The sequence below is a fragment of the Hylaeus volcanicus genome, chromosome 5 (genome assembly GCF_026283585.1).
Source record: "Hylaeus volcanicus isolate JK05 chromosome 5, UHH_iyHylVolc1.0_haploid, whole genome shotgun sequence".
Lineage (NCBI taxonomy): Eukaryota > Metazoa > Arthropoda > Insecta > Hymenoptera > Colletidae > Hylaeus > Hylaeus volcanicus.
In genome coordinates this window covers 20807255-20829294 of record NC_071980.1, presented here as the reverse complement: position 1 = coordinate 20829294, position 22040 = coordinate 20807255, and the positions used below count along the sequence as shown (strand labels likewise).

The following is a 22040-nucleotide window of genomic DNA, read 5'->3' as shown; positions in this document are numbered from 1 at the left end:
CAAAATCCAAAGGCCAAATTTCATGATTAAGGTCCAAATGGTAGGTTATAACAATGTTTAAGTAAACAATTTTTACATTAAAATATAAACACATTCCTGTTAAGTACAATTTAGCAGTCATTCGATACTGAAATAATCAAGAAAAAGATGATCACAGGAAAAGTACCTTTGTGATAAATACAAATTAATTGAAAATGAACAAAATTAAATAAAATTACCCAGAAAAGATGAATACAGAATAACTGATGATGACATAATTACGTTTTCGTTAAATTATTATTTATCAGTGCAGTTAGAGAAGAAATTTATTCAACTTTTCTATGTAAAATTTAGTTCTATCTTCAAAGATAGATTGAAACATTTGAAAAAAAGTTTACAAATAAAAAATATGTATTGAAGAAGGCGAAGAACAATATGGGGTGAAGCTAAAAGTGGCGTTACAAACGATAACCTTTAATTATAAAACTCAACTTGGGTTAATATCTCTCTGAACTTTCCAGAATATTCTATTTTCAGACATCCTCCTCTATTTAAAGTCCGTATCGTCACTATACAAATTGATCAGTTAGGACTGGTTCAATTTGCCTCCGAATCAGGCCAATTTATTTTAAGGAAGTGAAATGTTCTTCATGCTTTCGACCTGGCAACTTTTGCAATAGATGGCGAGAATACTTGGTCGTTGCTTTCGATTCCGTGCGCGTGTTCGGCTCGGTAAATCACTATTTCTGGAGATATCGGGCACGATGGCAGATTAAAATGCGGTCGAAGAGAGCCAGCGGTTTTATTTTTGGCCGCTTATCCAACAACCCGACTAGCAACAGCTGATCGATTTCCAAAAGAGGCTTTAGGATTTCGTTTTTCAATAAGACACAAATGGTACTTTTACACAGATTTTCACACGGACTTTTGTTCGATGAAACGTGGAAGTAGATGTCGCTTAACCCTTTGCACTCGAGAGGTGACTCTCACAATCAGTCACCATTAGGTTTCACGTAGCAAATTTACAATACCTAATGTTTCTTTAGGTTTAATTTCTTTGGAACTCGAACTATCAATAAAATGATTGTCGGCGAGGTAAAGGTGACCTTATTCTCAAATCTAGATAGCTTAGAATTCATGGCAATAGAATGCTAAGAAACATCTCGAGTTGCTGGCAGATACCAGAAAAAAAAGTCCTCCACTGCAAAGGGTTAATACCTTGACTGCGACATCACCCATATATCCGCGACAGGATTTTTCACTAGAAATTAAAAAAACTTATTCTAAAGACGAGGCGTTAAAGAAAATAAATCTAGGCAAAATTCCTGAATTCTTCTGCTGTTGTATCATCAAATACTTAAAATGAAGTAACCATTTTCATTTAACATTATTCAAAAGCAAATTGCAATCGAATCCATTGGACGATTGTTAGACACTGCACTATTTTTGCGTAACAAAGGTACTCCACAGTCTAGCAGAAATTAACAACGACTATCATGCCATAATTCATTCCGACACATTTTAATATACAACTTTGCGCAGGTGCCTCGCTAATTATTCATTTTCACGGAAATAAAGCAGTCGATTAATTTGGAAATTTTTCACTTTGCGGTTCGCAGGAAGCCCAAGTAATTATTTCTCCCACGGAAATTTTCAGTACATTCGGAGAGAACAATTTTTTATTGGGGTACGGAGGAGAGACATTCACGTGGTCCAGAGACTTTATGCATTCAAGAAGCTTATGTTATCGGATTAATATATCGATCGTGGCTGATCCTCCGGTCATCGTCATTATTGGATTAGCCTTGATTTTGACGCGTAAAATTTTCTATCCTATTAATTGTGCTACGTGCTTCTGTTTGTCTTTTTCAGTTGTTTCTCTTGCGATGTTGAATCGTACAATTCAATGATTAGAAGAAGGCAGATCATAATTAAATCACTGTGATAATTAAATTAATAGGTAGAAACTGATGCATTTTGTAACGGTGACATCACGTTTGTTATAAAGGGTTATCCAAAAGAGGGTTAAAGATTTTATTTTATAATAATAAAATCACGTGTACGTTCATTTCAAAGAAAAATATCGAATATATTTCGTACTATAAAGTAAATTCTGAAGTCTTTCTTGTAAAATTGTTTATTGGATCATTTAGTTACAAACTCTGTTTATTTATATGTAATAATCAGAAAAGTCTTATATATGTAAACTGACCTATATAATATGAAAATTGTGTAATAATAATTACAATATAAAATAAGACTAAATTTTGAAGTATATATAAATGAAAAATACGGATTAAATGGTACTTTATAATAATTTATATTAGCATCTAATTGGTAATATATTTGAGTGTAAAATGTAACGACACGAGTTGCAACAAACTCTCGTTGGATAAAATCGATTTTTCCTGTTTAGAAAGTTGTATGATGACACGTTCGACGCGCGAACGAAGAAACTTTTGCTAATGTTTGAAGGCGTCAACTTTCTTTTAGAAAATCATCGCATCCGTGTCCTAATTTTAGATTCATCGAAAACGTTAATAATAAAATAGTTCAGAATTATTTATTTAAAGGAAATGCGAAGCTGCTTGTGAGAGTGTTTCTTTTATCGTGATTCCTAAATACAAATTGTTGAAATTTGAACATGATAGAAACGATTAACAATCACGCTAATTGTAAGAGCACCTAATTTCATCGCTAACTCGGTTATCGATACTTTCATCTAGACTGAATTTTTAAAAAATATGAAATTACATAGGAGCAATTTCTATTATTTATAAGAAAAAGTTGCCTAAAGAAGAGAAGAAAAATGGCGTTGAAAAAAATCAGCCATTCACTGGTTGCAAGGTATGCTTCGACCAGACTCGGTGTACACTAATGTACGTTTGTCTGACTAAGTCGAGGATAATCTACTTGCACCGATTCGCTGCGATAAGCGTCGGAAAGCACACCTTTTCGCTTCATCGCCAAAGCCGTAGAACATTGGTGCAAATGTGGTCGGCATTGATTATCTAAATATAGAAACACAGCGAGTAGAATGTACGGTTCCCGCGTGTGTTGGAATTGATTGCCACCAGTACGCGTGAGTTCGTAATTAAGGCTCACGATTCTACGGGTCAAAAAATATGTTAACGATTACGGTGGCTCGCTCAGATAGCATTGCTTTCACGCTGAAACGTCGATATTCATCGCTTCTTTTTGGTTTCTCGAACACTCGTCGCAGTTGAAGGAAAACTGGAGTTCAAATTGGCCTAAAATAAAGTTCCCTTTTGGAGTTCATTTCAAGGAACTTGATGGAAATTCTGGTTTTTCGATTTAAACTATGCTTAGATGTATTTTAAAAATTAAAGTAAGTGTACATATATGTATCTTATACAATATAAAATAAATTGTATAAAAAGTAAATAAATAATAACCTTGAATAACGACGTTTTAATTAACCGCGTGTAGCGTTTCACGAATAATACCAAATGAAATAAGTCAATTATTAGATGAGAATCTGAATAATATTCTGTAACTTGCTATCATTTCATCGAAGCCAAATATTAAATAGTTAAATAAAAATAAATACTAAAGTACCTTCAATATTGCGTTAAAGATTAAATATTATTTCATAATAATTTCTGTTTCGTCGTGTTTGGTTGTTTGAACCTATGATATAAATTCAATTTTTAGATTGTGAAGTTAATTTTTAATTGTGAAGTTAATTACAATGAATTAAATCGACACGATGTTTCGAATAAAATATAGAATTTGTATTTTAAAATGAAGTATTTTATAGAGCAAACCTCATGAATGAATCGTTAGAGTATCTCTGGTCTAAACAATGTATAGTGAGATTCATATGTGAATTTCAGCATTGTTATGCAATTTACTACAACTTTATCAACGCTAACTATGAAATACCTCGTATCTAAAATCAAACATCAGCCATTGCAGTTTTTAAATCTCCAGAAATATTATTTTATTTTATTTATTTTACAAACGAGAAAAGCTGTGCACCACTGATCACAATAATAAAACCTACAATTCAAGGCAGGAATTCGGATATTATTATGTATATAATTCTATAATTCCATCGGAGTTAAATGCTAAACAATTTCCGTATTAAGGTATATATCTATAAATAAAATTGACATTAAGCATGAAATAATACAATTATATTTGAACTATTTCATTTTATCTAATTCGTAAATGTTGTGCACCACAACTTACTACCACAACAACTACAACTAAGAACATAAATTCGAATATTATTACACAATTTAACAACTTCATCAAAGTGGAATGTTAGACAATGTCGACAACAAAAAAAGTTGTCCATCACTGGTTGAAATAATAAAACCTAGAATTCAAAGCATGAATTCGAATATTATTATATAATTCTATAATTTCTTCCAAGTTGAATATTGAACAATGTCCATATTAAGGTACATATAGTACCCTTTTAATATCAAGTATGAAATAATAGAATTATGTTTGACGTCATTGTACTTGGTTTAGGCCACGAAAAAGATTATGATTCGCACTGTCGTCGTGTTGGAAACGACAGATATCATAATTCGGACCTTCTTCAAAGTGTCGAGTTGGAATAGCCTAGCGAAGATGCGCGAATCGAACGGTCGACGATGGAATAAGATGGCAAATCTACGAGCAATTTGTTCAGCCTTATCATGGACCGTTCGATGACGAAAGAGGGACATGGCGAGGGCCCAGAATTCAATGACCGCAATTTCACTGTCCGAAGGAAACCGCCTCGGTGGTCCGCTTTAAGCTTTGCTGCACTTTATTGGAAATTCTGGCGTGTATCGCGGACTGGCCGTGCAACGAAATCGATTGGCGACAAAGGCCTATGAAATTGCGTCTTAAAACTCGCTTCACCGAATTCGATGCTTGTCGGCGAACCGATCACACGACGACGACCACGAAATTACGATCGAATTTCTTTCGAATCGAGCCTCGAGCGAGCAGAATCGGGATTAACGAACATAACAAACTCCGTGGGACATTTTCGTGTTTGAAATTGGCAACCCCATAATTTCCATCAACGTTTCGCACGACTGCATCTTTCCCAGCTGTGCGCCGGATCTATGGTTTCATTACAAGTTCGTTATTCACCCTCCGCTGTGAGAACTCCCTCGAGTGCCACGAATTCGAGTACCATACAGCGGAGGGTTGGCAAGAAATCACACTGTAAAGGGAATCCCCTCTTCAACGTCGTATGAAAAATTCGCTGCGAGAGCTATTTAGAATCGCTTTAAATTCCCAGTGACACACATTCCAAACCGAGTCCGCGTTCCGTCGAAGATGCGGGGTGTCAATTATGGAATTAAAGGGGAAACCCCCACGGAAACTGCCAGAGTCACTTGCGGTTCTCGACGACCAACCGATTTAATAGGAATTGATCGAGGTTGTTAAAGGTACAGGGTTTTTTGCGTAGAGGTTGCATCAGCGGATAGCGGGACAATTGGATATAGATTCGTCCGCAGGGAATCGTCAGTTTCAGCAGGTTCCTTCTCTTTTTACGACGTAGAAATCACTTCTCGCGAACGTGGCAGGGATTCGTCGATCTACTCACATGTTGTTCGTCGGTCGCTGCTGGTTTCCTGAACTAGAGCTATCCGGTGGTCCTGGCAACCCCGTCAGATGACCGCGTACTTTTCACGAACGACTGTCAGCGACTAGACGGCCGCGGTATTGATAAAATTTCCAGCGGCACCGTCGCGATATCGCCGCCGCTCCAGCGATATCTCGATCGACCTCGAACCTCTTGAATCGCTTATTCGCGTTTCCGCGAATCCCTCCTCTCCTCCCTGTTCTTCTCGAATAATTAATCGAGCGACTCAACGAATTTCGCGAAACGCAACCAGACGCTAGAGAACTCCTTCGCGAAATTACGTTGCAACGGGAATTTTCGCGTTAACGCCAGCGACGCGGGAATCGATGTATCGAAGTCGAAAGGTCGAACGACGTTTCCCACGGTGGAGTGGCGCGCACGCGCGACGGTTTTCAGTCAATAAAACGCGAGCCAGCCGCAACCCTCATGCGCAAACACACCCTGAAGGCAGCCTTCAGGGATGGTTCTGGGACTCGCCGGCGCCCTGGGTCTGTTTTTTCGAAAATAGGCCAACGACCGGGCGCAGCTCGTCTGTTTCCATGAAACTTCGAACGTCGTTGCTTTTATTTAACGAGAGAATCGAGTGCGAACGTTACTTTTGTATGATTGGAAAAAGAATGTTTGTTTGTCGCTGTCGTGGGTGCAAAAGAGTGGATAACGTTTCGAGCATTTATTTATTTCTTTTTTCTTTCAGTTCATATCATAGGAAATAGAGAATATATGTGCGTATGTACGGAACTGAGAGCACGAGGACGCGCAGAAACGTCTGTTAGGTGTTTCATTTATGTTCTCGTTTCAATTTTTGTTGCGAGATCGAGGGTGGTCGGTGTGAATTTCCCTCCACGAAAATCATGTCATCCTTTATTGAAGAAGGAGAGTTCCGTTCGGTGAACTTTGACGATGAAAATTCGATTTCGAGTTGCGAGGTATTTTATCGAGAATTTCGAGATCTGGTGAGCGGATAGCTTGGTAGGGTTTGATGTGGACTGAATTCCTTAGTCACGTGATATTGTATGTAATTCGAAGTTTGGATTTTGTTTATTCTTCTTTGGTAATTTTTACATAGTTCCACGTTCTTTTAAATCATCGTCCTCAAAGATTGAATTTTTTGAAACCGTTTATCTGTTTATTCTTTAGAAATTTTTAAATGGTTCCATTTTTTAAAATTATCATCTATCTATTACTTTGATGCTACGTGAATTTTTCATGTACGAAACGATGACTAAGTTGAAGCTTCTCGTGTTTGAGATAGATGCAGCTTAAAATGATTGTTAAAATTTTAAGATGAACGACATAATTTTTAAAAAATGTTTAGAATTCTATTTATGCTAGCGACTTGGTATGATATTTGTAATTCTATTCTTTCAGAGTTGGAAAATATTTTCAGCACAACTCAATACCCTAATCTAACAATAAGTACCAACACATTAATGAACTTAATTATGGGTGATAAAGGATCCAAATTTTTTTTGTTTTGTTTATGTAATTCATTGTACAATCTATAAATTCAAGATATTTGGTGCCTTACTCGACTAGAAAAAATGAAAAGAGCTCCCGAATATTGATTTAACAATTTGTTTATCATGCTTGACATATTATTCTATTTTGTCCTAAATTTGAATCTCCTGCTTGTTTCTGACAAATACCCATTTTTATGTGTTTACTAATGTACACTTCTGGTGCAAAAAATAGTACACTATCATTAACCCATTCGATCATTTTGTATATTTTGTGGACAAAATGTGCATAAAGAATACAAAAATACGTGAAAGCTAACTAGACGATATAGTAGTTCGGTATCACTTCGACGATCAACTTCGCCGTTATTTCAAATAGTTATAAAATAAAATAATATGCAATTTTATATAATATCCCAAATAATTTTATTTCAAATGTGATCACAGTTATGAAAATAATCATGAAATAAAGTAGTACGTTATCTGAAATAATATTTCAAATAATATCATTTTAAACGTGTTCGGGTCTACTCAGGAATAAATGTTCAGGTTTAGTAATGGGAGAATATAATAGAGGAACTTGTACTCCGATAGGGAACAAAATATAGATTATTATTGTTCTTAATAAATATTTTCATAAGACGTTTAAAATTTAAAAGAGAACTTACATAATGTACATACATGTATACAAATATATATAAATGAATATTCTCTATTTTAATTTGTAATAGTACTTGGACTATTTAATCTATTCTTAGTTGGCGAATATCTAACACTTTAATAGAACCAGCCACATTTAACCCTCGATGCAGCGACGTCTCTTTCGTACCCTTGAATAAGCAATTATTTTGCTTTCGCTCATCGAAAATTCGCCCTTGACCGAAAGATGAAATAAGCATAATTTAAATGGTTTGTCATTAATCTTATTCGTGTGCCCTTTCCTTACATCAAGTCAATATATAGAATATAATGCGAAAATATTTTTATCCTACCGACATTAATAAACGGAACACAATTTCGACATATTGAGATGTAATATTTATGTATGGAATACTATTACAAGTATTAGATTGATCTTTGAATTTCATTATGTACATATAACTACAGATTAGATCCACCGCTGATTAGACCAGCTTTCGCATCCGCCGGCGCCCGTTTTTGGAAGCAATCGTCCAAAAATTGTGCCATCGATAAATACAGATGACCCGTGACGCCTGCTAGAGTATGACTCACGTCTGGGTAGACCTGTAAATAAATGATATATATTTAATCGCCGTAAGAATATTTTATCGCAATACAGATTCTATTGGAAAATTGAAGTCTAACAGACACGAAATTAAAGATACGTAAATCGATGAAAATGTTGTGTGCTCGGATACTGACAGATGATTACTTTGATTCAGACTTAGAATATCCCGTTCAAAGGTAAATTACTACCAGCAAAAATGAATGTTTTAGACCAGTGGTAATTGAATTATTTGAGAGATGTTACTCCTAAAAATTGGAAAAATTTCTGCGTAATAAAAAAAAACAAGAACAAGTGCAATAAAGCAAGAGATATTCTCTGTCTGGTTTAAATTGTACTTCAATCATGATTTTCAATAAACTGCTGCATGCATTCAAAGTAAAATTGAAATTTATCTGAATAAAAAACGTCCTAATGATAAACAAAATTACCTGTTGCCGAAACAGTATGCCTTTTTTAGCTAGATGTCGTGCGAGTGCCATAGACTGTTGAAACTGAACATTATCATCCGCAGTGCCGTGCACCAGGTAAAACATTTTATTTCGTAAATATTCCACCTTGTCGTACACGTCTGACTCAGCGTATCCTTTATAATTTGATGCAACGCTTGGGAAACCCATGTATCTTTCAGCATACGCCGAATCTGTACAAATAAAATAATAGATATCATTTTCTGAATATGTTAATTACCTACAGTATTTTATCATTGCAGAAGAGATTTTTATGTGCAAGAACACACAATTTTCAACTGTGTAACGTAGAAAATGCTATTTTAATATCAATACTATGTTAAACTAATGATCAGCTTATAAAATTAGACCGAACTGCAGTATACCGTAAAGCTTCCACGAAACGACTGGTGCCACACTGATACCACATTGGAACACATTTTGTTCGGGGTACGCTAACGCCAGAGCGGCTACGAATCCTCCATAGCTCCAGCCCCAAACGGCGACACGTTGTTTATCCACAAAATGCAACGAGTCCCGCAAGTATCTGCAAATACAAGGTGAAATATTTTTATTAGATATACTATTAAATTTTGACATGTAAAATTGAATCCCCTGCAATATTTATAATAATATAGGGTATTCGAAAAAGTTCGTGGCGTTTCTCAACCATTTGCATGATTTCATCACATGGTTCTGTGATTGGTCGATCACAGCGTAATGCATCTTTGACGTCAAAATTTTGATAGAGCCAAAATGAAATTCTTCTAGTTTTTAGGAGTGACATCTTCCAAATAATTCAATTACCACTGGTCTAAAACATTCATTTTGTCCGTAAACACTACAAATTTTGTCACAAGCCTGCGTAGCATTATTGCTTTGATCGAGCGACAAAACGCTACGAACTTTAACCCATTATAAATATCATTTCAATTATAATACATATGATACAAAGTTTGTAAATTAAAACACCGTACTGAACAATGAAATATATAAACTCAAGGGTATTAGTTTATTAATTATTAAATACGTTGTTTTGCAGTTTTTTTGCAGTCACCATTGACGTTATCAAATATATGACATATATTAACCCTTTGGTGTCAATAAAATGATCATCGGTGAGCTAAAGGTGACCCGGTTTTCGAATCTTAAATTAGGGATCTCGTTTTCGAAGTAAATTTAAGCTTAGCATTCGTGACAATAGAATTCTAATAAAGCATCTTGAGTTGCTGTTAGATACCAGAAAAAAAGGTCTCGAGTCCAAAGGGTTACCATAAAAATAATCAATAAATATTATAAATTGTGACGTGGGTAGGGCCCCGATAAGGCCACCTCCACATCGGTGGACGGTCCAACCATCACCACCCTCTCCCTCCCTCCTTGCGGAGCTCCCACGGGAACTCCAGAATTGCTCCCGATTCGCAATCGGGGTGGTGGTCGGCCGTAAGAAGTTCCTACAGGTCCTGAGTGGAGAGAACCGTGAGCGAGGCGACACGAAGGAGCACGAAGACCGACGATCGCGAGCAGAAGATTCGGGGAAAATTAATTAACGTTTCGACGCGATAAGAGACGGACACGTGTAGCGGGCGCGCGTCTTTTCCCTTGTGAGAAAGCTCTTGTCTCGTTATCGCGTGTGTTGTGGGTGATCCAGCACGTCCTCTATGTCTTCCACCCCAGCTTGAAGTGTACAAGGGACCCTGGGTCCCAAGGGTGGAAGTCAGGTAGGGCCCACTGGTTGGGTTTCCCTTTTATAATAAAATATTGGAGAATAACCTTGTAAATTATAATACGAGCTCAAACTTATGATAAAGATTGCAACACTATGGAAACAATCGATTTCATCATATGTTATTCAATCTGTTCCATATTATTTATTCAATCGATCTCATCATTTTTGTATTTACAAGTACAGTCAGCCTCGTGAGCATTCGTACCCTCTATGTTTATTGAAGAAGTTTGTTTAAATTAAATGATAGGTTTGACGTTTTCAAATAAATATTTCATTAGAAATGTATACTTGTGTACAGTTTATTCGTGTACATATTTATAATTAAACATTTACTTAAATATAAACCTATCATTTAATTTAGACAAATTGCTTCAATAGACACATAGGGTGCGAATATTTACGGGACTAACTACGTATATGTACTCACTCAGTAACTTCAAGTTGATCAGCAACCTCTACCGACCCGAGCCTATAGTAAACTTCGTGAAGAAACTTGTAACCTTGACCTCCACTACCTCTACCATCAATTTGCGCGACGATCATATTTTTCCTACTAGCCAAGTAAGTGTTCCAGTCTATTTTAAACACGTCTGTTACCAGCTGTGAACCTGGTGCTCCATATCTACGAGAACGTAGAATGGAAATGATCAGTTATAGATAAAAAAATATTAGAGTAAAAGTATTAGATAAATATGTGAAACAAAGTTGTCCATGCTTTGTCGCAATATATTCGATCAAAACTGAATATACACTTACACTTGCACGATTAATGGATACCGTGTTATTTCATCTTCCCTCAGGCCAGGTGGTAGATACAACCTCACTTGCGCGTTGTATCCGCCACTTATTTGGACGGGGAACGTTTTAACTTGTGGAAGAGCAAGATTAGCAACCCTTTCCTACAATAACAAATATTTGCGTTTGTATATGGATTATTTTGGAAAATGTGCGACTCACTCCTGCGACACGAAACTGAAAAACGCTCATATAAACATATGCCCCGTATCATCTTTCCTATGTATGGTCTTTTTTGTCATTTAATAATTAGTTATGACAAACTGAGTTCGTACAACTGATTTAACAAAATTGATTGTTCGCAAGGCTCGATAAATTTTTATTTTCCTTAACAAGAATTATTGGGGGAATCTATTGCCAATCTCTGGAATAGTTAATTGATTGAACTATTGAAAAGTATCTTGGGCTGATTCATAAATATGTAGCTTCAATTATTTAATTCACAATTTATTTCCAAATATATTATAACTAGACTGCGGATGTTTATGAGAATTCATATTTCTACAGATGTACATAAAGAAATGAGAGATTCTTTATTAATTTATTATGAAGTAGTATTATTGAATATTATTTAAATGGAAGTTTACGCATTTATGGTAACTGGAATTATGGAAAAATGTACAAGGATGTGCCAATTTCAAAAATATATGATATATCAACAATAAGACACATTGTAAAATACATTTTATATATTTTTGAAATTGGCACATCCTTGTACATTTTCCCATAATTTCAGTTACCATAAATGCATAAACTTCCATTTGAATAATAGTAGATACATTTTACAATGTATCTTATTGTTGATATTTTATATATTTTTGAAATTGGCACATCCTTGTACATTTTCCCATAATTACACTTACCATAAATGCATAAACTTCCATTTAAATAATATTCAATAATATTACTTCATAATCAATTTTAATCAATTTTATAATCACCATCGTTGATTACCACTCGTTCCCATTTACTAAACAAATAAAAATTTCCTATTTGCAAGATGTTCCCCGAAAGCATGATTATTTGTTATTTAACTGCAGCTGAAGTTATCTATAAATCAACCCAACAAGTCACATACGATTGATGCATAAAATAATACCACTTAATAGACATTTGTTCACTGAACGATTTTGTAACAAACTGACAGAGATCTTGTGCAACGTATCGTCTGGCTTGGTCCGTCTCTAGACTTACGTCCACTGCATTTTTATTTCTCGAGACTCTATAAAATGATTGTTTATTCACCTCTGTCAACGTTGAAATACTTTGTCGTACACAACAAGACTGTGAATAAATCCAATGTAGGTACATATATACGCCTGGAATGTTTAAAGATCGATAAACTCAATGACACAATGCCTAAACATTATTTAGATTTATTTAGATTATAAGGAATATTTTTTACAAAGCAGCTGCACACTATCGGAGCACTAGAATAGCTCTAACTTGAAAACAAATACGCCGTATATGTTTATATGAGTATCTTTCGTTGCATACGGTAATGAATACTCTACAATCTATGTACATTGTCCTCACTACTTCGTGTTTCAGCTGGAAAACTACTTGGCGATACGTAGAAGTGAATCGAGATATTTCTCTGATTGCAAAATTAGAAAAAAGGTGAATAGTTCAGTGGTTCACACTTTTTTTCATAAATGTTACGAAGCATGTGCATTTTACATATACAGTCAGTGTAAGAAGTATTCGTACAGCAACCAATTTAAAATAAATGGTTCCTGTATGAATACTTATTACTATAGACTGCGGATCTTTATGCAAAATAAAATCTTTGTAAATGTACCTACAAAAATTGAACCTAAATAGGAATTTATTTTATTCTGCAAATGTTATAACATGAACTTTACTTTCAAACTTTTTTATATTCTTGCATATTGTTTGCATTTTGTAGGTTCTTACGCATTCAAATTTCCTATAAATGCATAAAGATCCGCAGTCTACTTATTACACTGACTGTATCTTAAAACAGAATCGTGCTTTTATATGTCAACGTATGATTTTTTTCTTTTTAATTTGTAGTCCTTAGAGTCTTGTGTGTAAATATTCTACAACTTGCATTTAAAGATCAATTTTTACTATAAAGTTATCACGTAAGTTATTATTTAAAAAAAATATTTGTGTAATGAACCGTACTTCCAATTTTTTAATATTTTATCAACATTCGAGTCGCGAGCTTTTATATGATACTTCTATGATCTCAATTTCATCTCATTTCATGTATTGCACAATAATAACTGAAAATTAAAGAATAAAAGAGGTATACAATCAAAAAAGAGATGTGACTCGATTCACTTTCGGGGATCAGCCTGCTGAGTGAAATGTGAAGCGTTAAAAACAATTTGTGCGTGTCTATTGGGAACAAAGAGGAAATTAAAGTACTTCAATCTTGTAAATAAAAATTTAACCAGCCGTGGGACGGAAAGACAACTTACGCGTAACAGAGTATTATTCTGTAGAATATAAATAGGTCGTCGCATAGGAAATTCAGTTTTGTACAAAGCAACGGTTGGTATATCAGGTCCATAACATTCTAACACGAAATAGCTTGTACTGCCTGGTGGAAATATAACATTGTGGTATTGACAAGGTTCTTCGGTAAACTCTAAAATTAAGAAAGAAGCATTCCGTTAGAACGGTGGATAAGTAAACGATAAAATCATGCATTCGATATCATTTGGGCGCCGATCCTTCGAAACTAATCGTCTTTATATACGATACCTCATTAATATACAAGAAACCCAAACGAGTGATAAGATATTTGTTAAAATGAGTATTTTTCTTTAACAAAAATTCGTGTTTTTGCATGTTTCGATGCATCTTTAACACGTTTGGAAATTGGATTCGAGAGGAAAGAACAAAAGCTGAGATGTCTGCACGTAATTGCATCGTTTGTTTGCACTATACGTGTATGCTATTGCAAAATTAGAAAATGAACAACATCGTGAGTGTATTAGAAAATAATCTTTTGCAATCCATACATGATGCTTGACAAGTTTCAAGTTAACTGGGTGTTCAGTTGATTTAAATTCTCTGCATTTTTATTTACTTCTTATTTATTTCTGAATCTATGGTACTCTTGTTATCATCGAACTATTTCGAAATTTTATTGTCATTCTGCCTACAAAAATTAAAGATACGCCTAAACGTTCTTAACGTGCCCAATAATTCGTAAAACATTGTCGCAAGACATTTGTTGTGACAAATTGTTGTTCAGAATCGTGTCAGCTATCCCCCATTTCCGGTTCTTACAGGAGTTTTGGGGCATCCTGTATGTGCAATTGAATCATGAATTTTTTCTGTTAATCGATACTCACTTGGTGGCGCATGTACTTTTAATTTTTGTTTCTTCGTAACTTTCTCCTTCGGCGGTTTTTGTTCCGCGCTTGGTGTAGTATCTGTTTGCATCTCATAATGGTCGTGAATATAATTATTGACCGACCAAGCGCTATTGTGACGAGCGAGGGTTTTCCGATGGTTATTCCGACTCCCGTCTAATATTTCTGTGCAAGTCATGCAAACAGCGGGATGCAGGGACGAGCCTACATGCGGTAGTTCAGATTTCACGTAATAAAGGTGCCTCTGGCCTGGCCTCATCGCTGGAATACCTATAAAGTATCTAAGTAAAAAGGTTAGATTAGAGTCAAGAATGGTGTCGTTATCGCATTGAATAACTTGCAATCAAATTGCAAGTAAAACATGGAAGTTATGATAAACTTTCCATATAAGTCAAAATAACTCCTTCAAAAAATGAAGTTATTCGAATAAAATTTTTTTGCATACTCTTCGAAAAGAATCAAACAAATAAGGGTATGGATTTTGTGATACGATTATTTTTTTTCAAAATATGGAAAAAATTTTGCTTTTAAATTGAATTATATACCATTTTTTAATTCGCTATCTAAAACCATATAAGAATACTTATCTAGAAAATTACTGGTAGTATTCCACATAAATGACCACTGACTCCCTTAATACTCCAAAGAACTTGGAACAATACATACACTTTTCCAATTCACATTTATAAAATATTCCTAAAAATTGCTACATACATTTCTATTTATTATGCAAGCTGAATCAAATTTTAAGTATTATTTACTTTACAAAGTTATTCATTGTATAAAAAAATATTTAAACAAAATTTGTTTCGAAAGCATAAGTATAATACTAATGTTTGCGCATAAGCATTTGGTTTGAAACTTTCTTCTGCAACGCGTACGAACTTTACTTCTGATGCATGAATAGTGACAACCCGGGATGCTGTAGCTATGTTTGATTGTAACTACAGTACGGGTTTAGCGATCCCGAGGTACCCGAGCTATAATAGGGGAACCAGTAATAAATAATTTTTATAGACGAATTTAGATTTTGATCAAAAGCAATGAACAACCCCCCTTGCGAATTCTTAAAAAATCTTTCTTCTATTTTTAAATAATTGGGTTTTCATTTTAGAGAAAAAGTTTATATATGTTTTTTGTAGGATTCCATGAGATCTGCAATGACAAACAGTTTCGATCCAAAATGTTTATTATTAAAAGAGCTAGGAACTTTTGAAGATTAAGCAACTTTTTACATATTTTTCCCCCCAAAAAGTGTACGATCATACGAAGATCAACGTTTTATACACGTTTGAATTTGTCTTTGCGTCTGCTACAAGACTACAATATTGAACATACCCTTTTTCATTTAAAAAAATACATTGATGTTGAAATTTCGGAAAATGCGATCTGGAGCTAATTTTTGTTTCGTCTGTCATAGTATGTCCCCCTCCAAACTAAACATTTCTGAGACGTATCTTCGTATTATTAAAAGAAACGAAGATATTTTAGGCACAAATCTTATATGACTCGCCCTTTATAAGCTTATTTATACACTAACGTTTGTGTTACTGTTTCGGAAATGTTTACTACAAATTTGATTCGATGCAACAAAACTCACATGGTATTGTTTATTTGATCCCATGCCACTATCGAGGTGACCTCGAATTTTCCGTGTGTGAGTGGAACTACCAGTTTTCGGCCAACATTCACCCACACAATGTGTCTGTAATAACCACTTGGACCATCCTTAACAGGATTTATAGCAATATAACTGCTCCCGTTTGTTGAGAAGATTGGTGGTTCGGGTGGTGTGTCCACCCAACCACGATAATCAGGTACTATTCTTTGAATTTCCTACGGAAAATGTAAAGTTAATTAAAGATTAATGTTAGGAAATATATCGACATCGGCTTGGATCGTGGCAGCGCCATCGGCTGATGTCGATTGTTTTATTATTCCTTATGCATTCCATGTGTACGATCGCGGCAATAGTCGAGGTTTATTAATATCTTTACGTGAATAAATATTTACTTTACATAGTGCAAAACGCGCGTGAACAGTTCATTTACATCTTAACCCACTAACCCAATCTGACAATTAATAAACTAGTTGAAGAATAAAAATCGTGCTTAGTAGTTACAACATACCTGACAGTGCCACATTGGACTCTTACAAATAGTCACGACGGAAAGGTTCTGTGCTCGTGTTAACCATGTTATACAAACTTCCGTCAATGACACCCAGGAAGCCGTCGTAAAGTAATGTTCCCTGTTAATGAATATGTCAGATGTAGAAATTAATTCCGTGCCGTTACATTCAATTATTTATAACTCTAGTTTATTTAAACTTCATTTAAGAAATAAGATGAGAAGAGTTAAGCGTTAAGACTCTAAAATTTACCCTCCATTTTTTTTACGTTAAATAATAACGAAACGCGCAAATTGTTTTAATAGTTAGTTTGCCAACTAATACGTGCATTTTCGAAATGTGGGAAGATTGAAAGTTGTATGGTTTTTCATTTATAAATAAATGATACGTTTACCTTAGAAAAGCACAGAATTAATTTATACACATGATAAATAATAATGATTTTTTTTTAGAAACCTAACGAAACACAATTTATTTAAGCATATCAATTTAAAAGAAAACTCACGTATACTCGATTATAGCTGGAGGTTTCACCCATTTTGTATGAATATTCTTAGGATCTGCCAAATCAGCTACATACAGTCGTACCACAGGATTCGGTGTCCCAGGCTGCAAAAACAATAAATCTGATCGTATTTATTTATAGTGTATGTGGATCATATGCGTTTACTATAGGCATAGAGAGTCTGCGGGGAAGATATATTCTACGTGTACAGGTTGTACACTCCAGGCATTTTTCTTTTCTTTTCTTTTCCAGATTAGAATTGTGTCATTAGCTGCTGAATCTTTGAAAGGTCTGTTATTTTAATTTGGTATTATCTTTTCTTTTTCAAATTTTTTTTCTTCCTTTTCTTCTATCGTCTATCTTCTGTCTCTTTTTGCTTCTTTTGTCTCACCAGTCGTCAGCGTCGCAGCATAAATGTATGTCTATGTGCGAATAATTCAACAATAAGTCGTTCCCAGCTCCTTTCCAATTGACTCTCAGCGATCCTCAAATGGCTTATAGCTTGGTACAGGTCACAATTGAATCTCAGATGTTCCATTCACCGATTCATCGTAATCGTATATTTGAAGAGCCCATTCAATTCTAATTTTATGCGTTGTAAAAATGTTTATTTTTGGATTTTTATAGCGATAAAGTAAATAGAATTAAATGCCAGCCACTTGTTGTCTTATTGTATAAAAATTCTCTTATCTGAACACTTTTGTTCACCAATTACTTCACATAACGAAGATTCTACCGTGTAAGTTTTCACACGCACAGTCTTAAATTCATAAATTCAAGTATTCACCTGCTTGAGATATTATGAGAATTTATCAAAATAAGAGACATACCTTAGGATAACGCAAAGATCTTATGTCAGGATAAAGAGCTTTGTTCCCTTCTCCGAACCATGATATATGCATTTCCTCGACTAGTGAATCGTTAAAAGAAGCATACAGCATCATGTGACCATCTGGCGACATCCATATTGCTTCCGCACAGTGTAATATCTCCACTATAAAATCATAATAATAGCAAGCTTACTTTAAAGTCTTTTGATAATACAAAAAGTGGAGCGCAAAAGTTTTCGGATAAATAGATTTTTCACCTTATATTTCAATTAATTTTTACTAATATTACTCTAATATACTCTGTTTATCATACCGTCATCATATCATACATACAGTAGAATTTCATGATGTTCATGGCATGGGTGTTCGGATAAGGGATTTTTCGGATAATAGAATTTTTTTTATAGTTTCTTGATGTCCATCTTCATATACGAGCGATGACATAAGTCACTTTGTTTTTAAATCGAGATATTCAATGGTTAAATAAATATCACTGAATTGTAATTGCTACAAGTTTCTTTTTACAGTTTTGTTCTATATGTATAGAAGGCCACTTGTACTTGATCCTAAACGGATGTGTGAAAAACTGCAGTGTATATAGAAATATATAGAAATACTTTCTACCTTTTTTCCTATAACGTTTCTTAGTCAGTCTTGACCAGCTCCTCGTACAGTAAAGATCACAGTTTGTTCGTGACATTTTTCTAAATTTTAAAAACTTTATTTCCATAAAGTCAAAACTTTTGTTTAATAAATTTAGTATTTTATCTTTTCGTTATACCCATTTTCAATCATATTGGGTAAAATTAATATATAAGGTGAGAAATCTATCTGCCTGGAAGCTTTTGCACGGCACTGTACGTGTATAACATTACCTTCGTAAAGCCAATCTGGCAATCCGTTTGATAGGATACCTGGAATCGCTGTGTTAGTAACTCGATATCCTGTGTTACTCATAGGGCCAGTTATATAATAAATATCATAGTCTTGCACCATGACTAATCCATGGCCACGTGGGGTCCATTGCGCTAATAAAAGGTAAGGGTGACCACCTTTCTCCGGATGCGGGGTTAACGGTATAATTTCCCTGTAACAATCAAATATTTCATATATATATATATATATTATTGTTAAAGTCACCGATGCGCAAAGCATTCATCTGAATATAGTACCTAATTACAGTAGAGTTCCAATTCTCGAAACGATTTATTTAATAATTCGATTGCTTTCATGCACGTGTGTTGTGTCTTGCACAAACAATTAATTAACGTTTCTGCGGTTAATTATTTTCTACGCAAACAACATACTTATAAGACAGGTTTTTAACGAACTTAAATATTTTCGCGCACTCGAAATCGGTCGTTGTAGATTACCATGTACCGGGTGTGAAGTTAAGAGCGGCTCGGAATATTATCTCCGATACCAAGGGAAATGTTCATTTTTCAAGGATAGTTTGATGTAAAAAGGGATCAGGAAACTAACTTACAGTTACTGCAAATTTTAATGGTTTAATATTCAAAGACACATAATTATATCTGTTTTTTCTTTGCATATTACTATTGTAATATCTCTAAGCAAAGCATAATCAATAATATACTGATAGTTTATTAAGGAAATGTTATTTAATATCATTGGATCCTTCAATCGTATAGAGCGTTGAAAAGGGGTAAAGATGGAAGTGAGGGAATACTTTGCGTCTTGGGCCTGCTAATGGACTCATCAGTTACCTTTTCTTTTAAATTGTTTATTTACTCATGTCAGATAACAATATCAGTTCATTTATACTCCAAACAAACATTTAAAAAACGTAACGCAACACTCATTGCTTTTGATCTTTTAAGCGACACAAGAACTGTTAACTGTACTTATAAATTACTTTATATTAATTAAAAATATATTCTTCGTATCGTTCAAGACAGATATTTAGGGGTAGATATTTAGGGGTGGTCACCTTAAATGGGACACTCTAAATATGGAAAAATCCTGGTGTTCAGGATTCAGAAATCAATTTAAATATCCAATAAGTAATAAATTTATTAAATAGTGAATAAATTCAATACATAGTGAGTAAATACGTAAATTTACAAGAATAAGGTTACCGAATTGTCAATGCTCGTGATTTTCTGTTACATTCGACTATATTCCATAGTTATAAGCGTTGTTTTCGCAGTCAATTAGTAAATGGGGGACGTTGTCACCGGAAATTTTAGTTCTTTGCGGTATTTGTTACATGTTACGTTGGTTTCGTTCTTTTGTTGTCAGCAGCGCTTAGAAGACCGAATGGCAGAATTGGAACGTATCATTCTGTCGGCGGGGTTTGTTATAGCATACAATACAGGGTGAGTCACCTAAGATTTGTAAGATTTAATGATACGTCTGAAAGATATGTCTGAGGAGAAAAAGGTATGGTTAAGGGGGTGGCCATACTATGTTAGACAAACAAATTAGCTCATGGTCATATTTTCCGAAATTTTAACGTCATCAATGTTTTTTTTTTTTTTAATGGAATAGGGTATTTTCAATATTGTAGTCTTGTAGCTGATAAAAAAACAAATTTAAACATGTAATAGTATCGTGTAATAATAGTGTCACTAGTATAGATCTAATAAGCGTGGAACAATAAGTTCCAAACTGACTTAAACACATTTTATACATTTTATCGAAATTTCAAGATATAGAGGCTCTTGTCAAAGCAGAAGATATTAACTAACACGGCTGGACTTTCACACAGTAGTTGTAATCCACCTAAAGGCGCAACTTTCCTGCACTAAGCCCAAACATTATTACTGTTTCAAATTTGTTTACTTGGTTTTATGTATTATCAATCAAACAAGGAGCCCCCTCGTAAATTGTTTGGACAATATCGCAATACTAAATTCATCTGGAGTCTGGACGTACAAATCCATGAAATGACCTGCGAAGTCCTCAGTTTTGTCACCACTGGATTTCTTTTATAGAGCCATATTAAAAATGCAGGCCCAATTTACACTACACGATGGGGAATATTAGGCGACTTGAAAATCAAGGTAATGGAAGGTTTATTGAGCTGAAAACAACATTCTTGATAATGGAAGTCATTTTAACCACAATACTAAGACTTATAAATACAAGGTTTTAGTAAATAAAATATTAGGAAAAATGTAATCTATTTATTTCATTTCTAACGTTGTGTGACATCGAAGGTTACAGTATATAGGGTGTCCCACGCAACTAGAACAGGCTGTACCTTCTAAACGGTTGGGAATAGGAAAATATGTTATAAGTGAAAGTTAAATGGTTTCGGATGATGCATAACATGCAACTAATTTTATGCACTTTTGTGCATCGATGCATCAGAAAAATGCAACTGCACTTGTTTTTAAAATGGAAACCTATATTCTTGACGACACAGAACGATGCAGTTTCTTATGCTTTATAAAAAAAGTATTAACATACTGGTGCCCTAAACTTGTTCGTTAGGAAGTTATTGATGGTAAAAGTTATCCGAACTATTTCTGACCTTCGGCAAGTACCCACGTTACAACAAGTGTTCCGTAATTTTGCATATTTCTTGCTGAAGGCGTTGTTGCAGCTCCTCAAGATTAATAAAGGGGTGCGAATACACTATATATTTTTTACAGATCCCGTCCCATCCCACTTTTCACTGTTACTAAATAAATATCTACTAAGCTCTCTCTTCAAATATCGCCATAGGTGTGGAGAACACACTTCTTGGATGCATGTCTCTGTCTCTCAACTTTGTTTCACGTTGCTTATTACTGTGCATTAGTACTGATCTCCTTCCCTCTTCTTGTTCCACTATTTGTCTTTTCTATTATTCTGACGTAGTCTCTATTTTTTAGGATGCAGCATCCCCCTCGCGATTCGTTGGGTCAATTGGCTTACAGTAAGCTGAAAAGAAAGAAGGTGGAAGGAAGAGAGACAGAGAGAGGAACTTAGGAAGAGGAGAG

General features: G+C 34.6%; 2 protein-coding genes across 4 annotated transcripts in view; both read right to left on the bottom strand.

Annotated features, from left to right (window-relative positions):
* Window positions 1-5905, bottom strand: part of LOC128877019 (vesicle-associated membrane protein 2-like) — a 40333-nt gene extending 34428 nt beyond the window's left edge. The window contains exon 1 of one of the 2 annotated variants that reach the window (XR_008457180.1): window positions 5558-5905. Coding sequence is in view for 1 of the 2 variants with exons in the window: in XM_054123951.1 (XP_053979926.1) it covers window positions 5558-5559 (2 nt within the window). In the remaining variant the exon portion in view is untranslated. The remainder of the gene's footprint in view (window positions 1-5557) is intronic. The other variant, XM_054123951.1, reaches the window with a different exon arrangement.
* Window positions 5906-7644: 1739 nt separating this feature from the next.
* Window positions 7645-22040, bottom strand: part of LOC128876668 (inactive dipeptidyl peptidase 10) — a 27561-nt gene continuing 13165 nt past the window's right edge. For both annotated transcript variants that reach the window (XM_054123202.1, XM_054123201.1), the window contains exons 5-16: window positions 18966-19177; window positions 18091-18254; window positions 17261-17364; window positions 16755-16875; window positions 16226-16461; window positions 14605-14906; window positions 13723-13892; window positions 11234-11376; window positions 10905-11099; window positions 9135-9295; window positions 8731-8942; window positions 7645-8298 (exon numbers count right to left, since the gene is read on the bottom strand). In XM_054123202.1, coding sequence (XP_053979177.1) covers window positions 8155-8298; window positions 8731-8942; window positions 9135-9295; window positions 10905-11099; window positions 11234-11376; window positions 13723-13892; window positions 14605-14906; window positions 16226-16461; window positions 16755-16875; window positions 17261-17364; window positions 18091-18254; window positions 18966-19177 — 2164 coding nt within the window. In that variant the 3' untranslated portion in view covers window positions 7645-8154. The remainder of the gene's footprint in view (window positions 8299-8730; window positions 8943-9134; window positions 9296-10904; window positions 11100-11233; window positions 11377-13722; window positions 13893-14604; window positions 14907-16225; window positions 16462-16754; window positions 16876-17260; window positions 17365-18090; window positions 18255-18965; window positions 19178-22040) is intronic.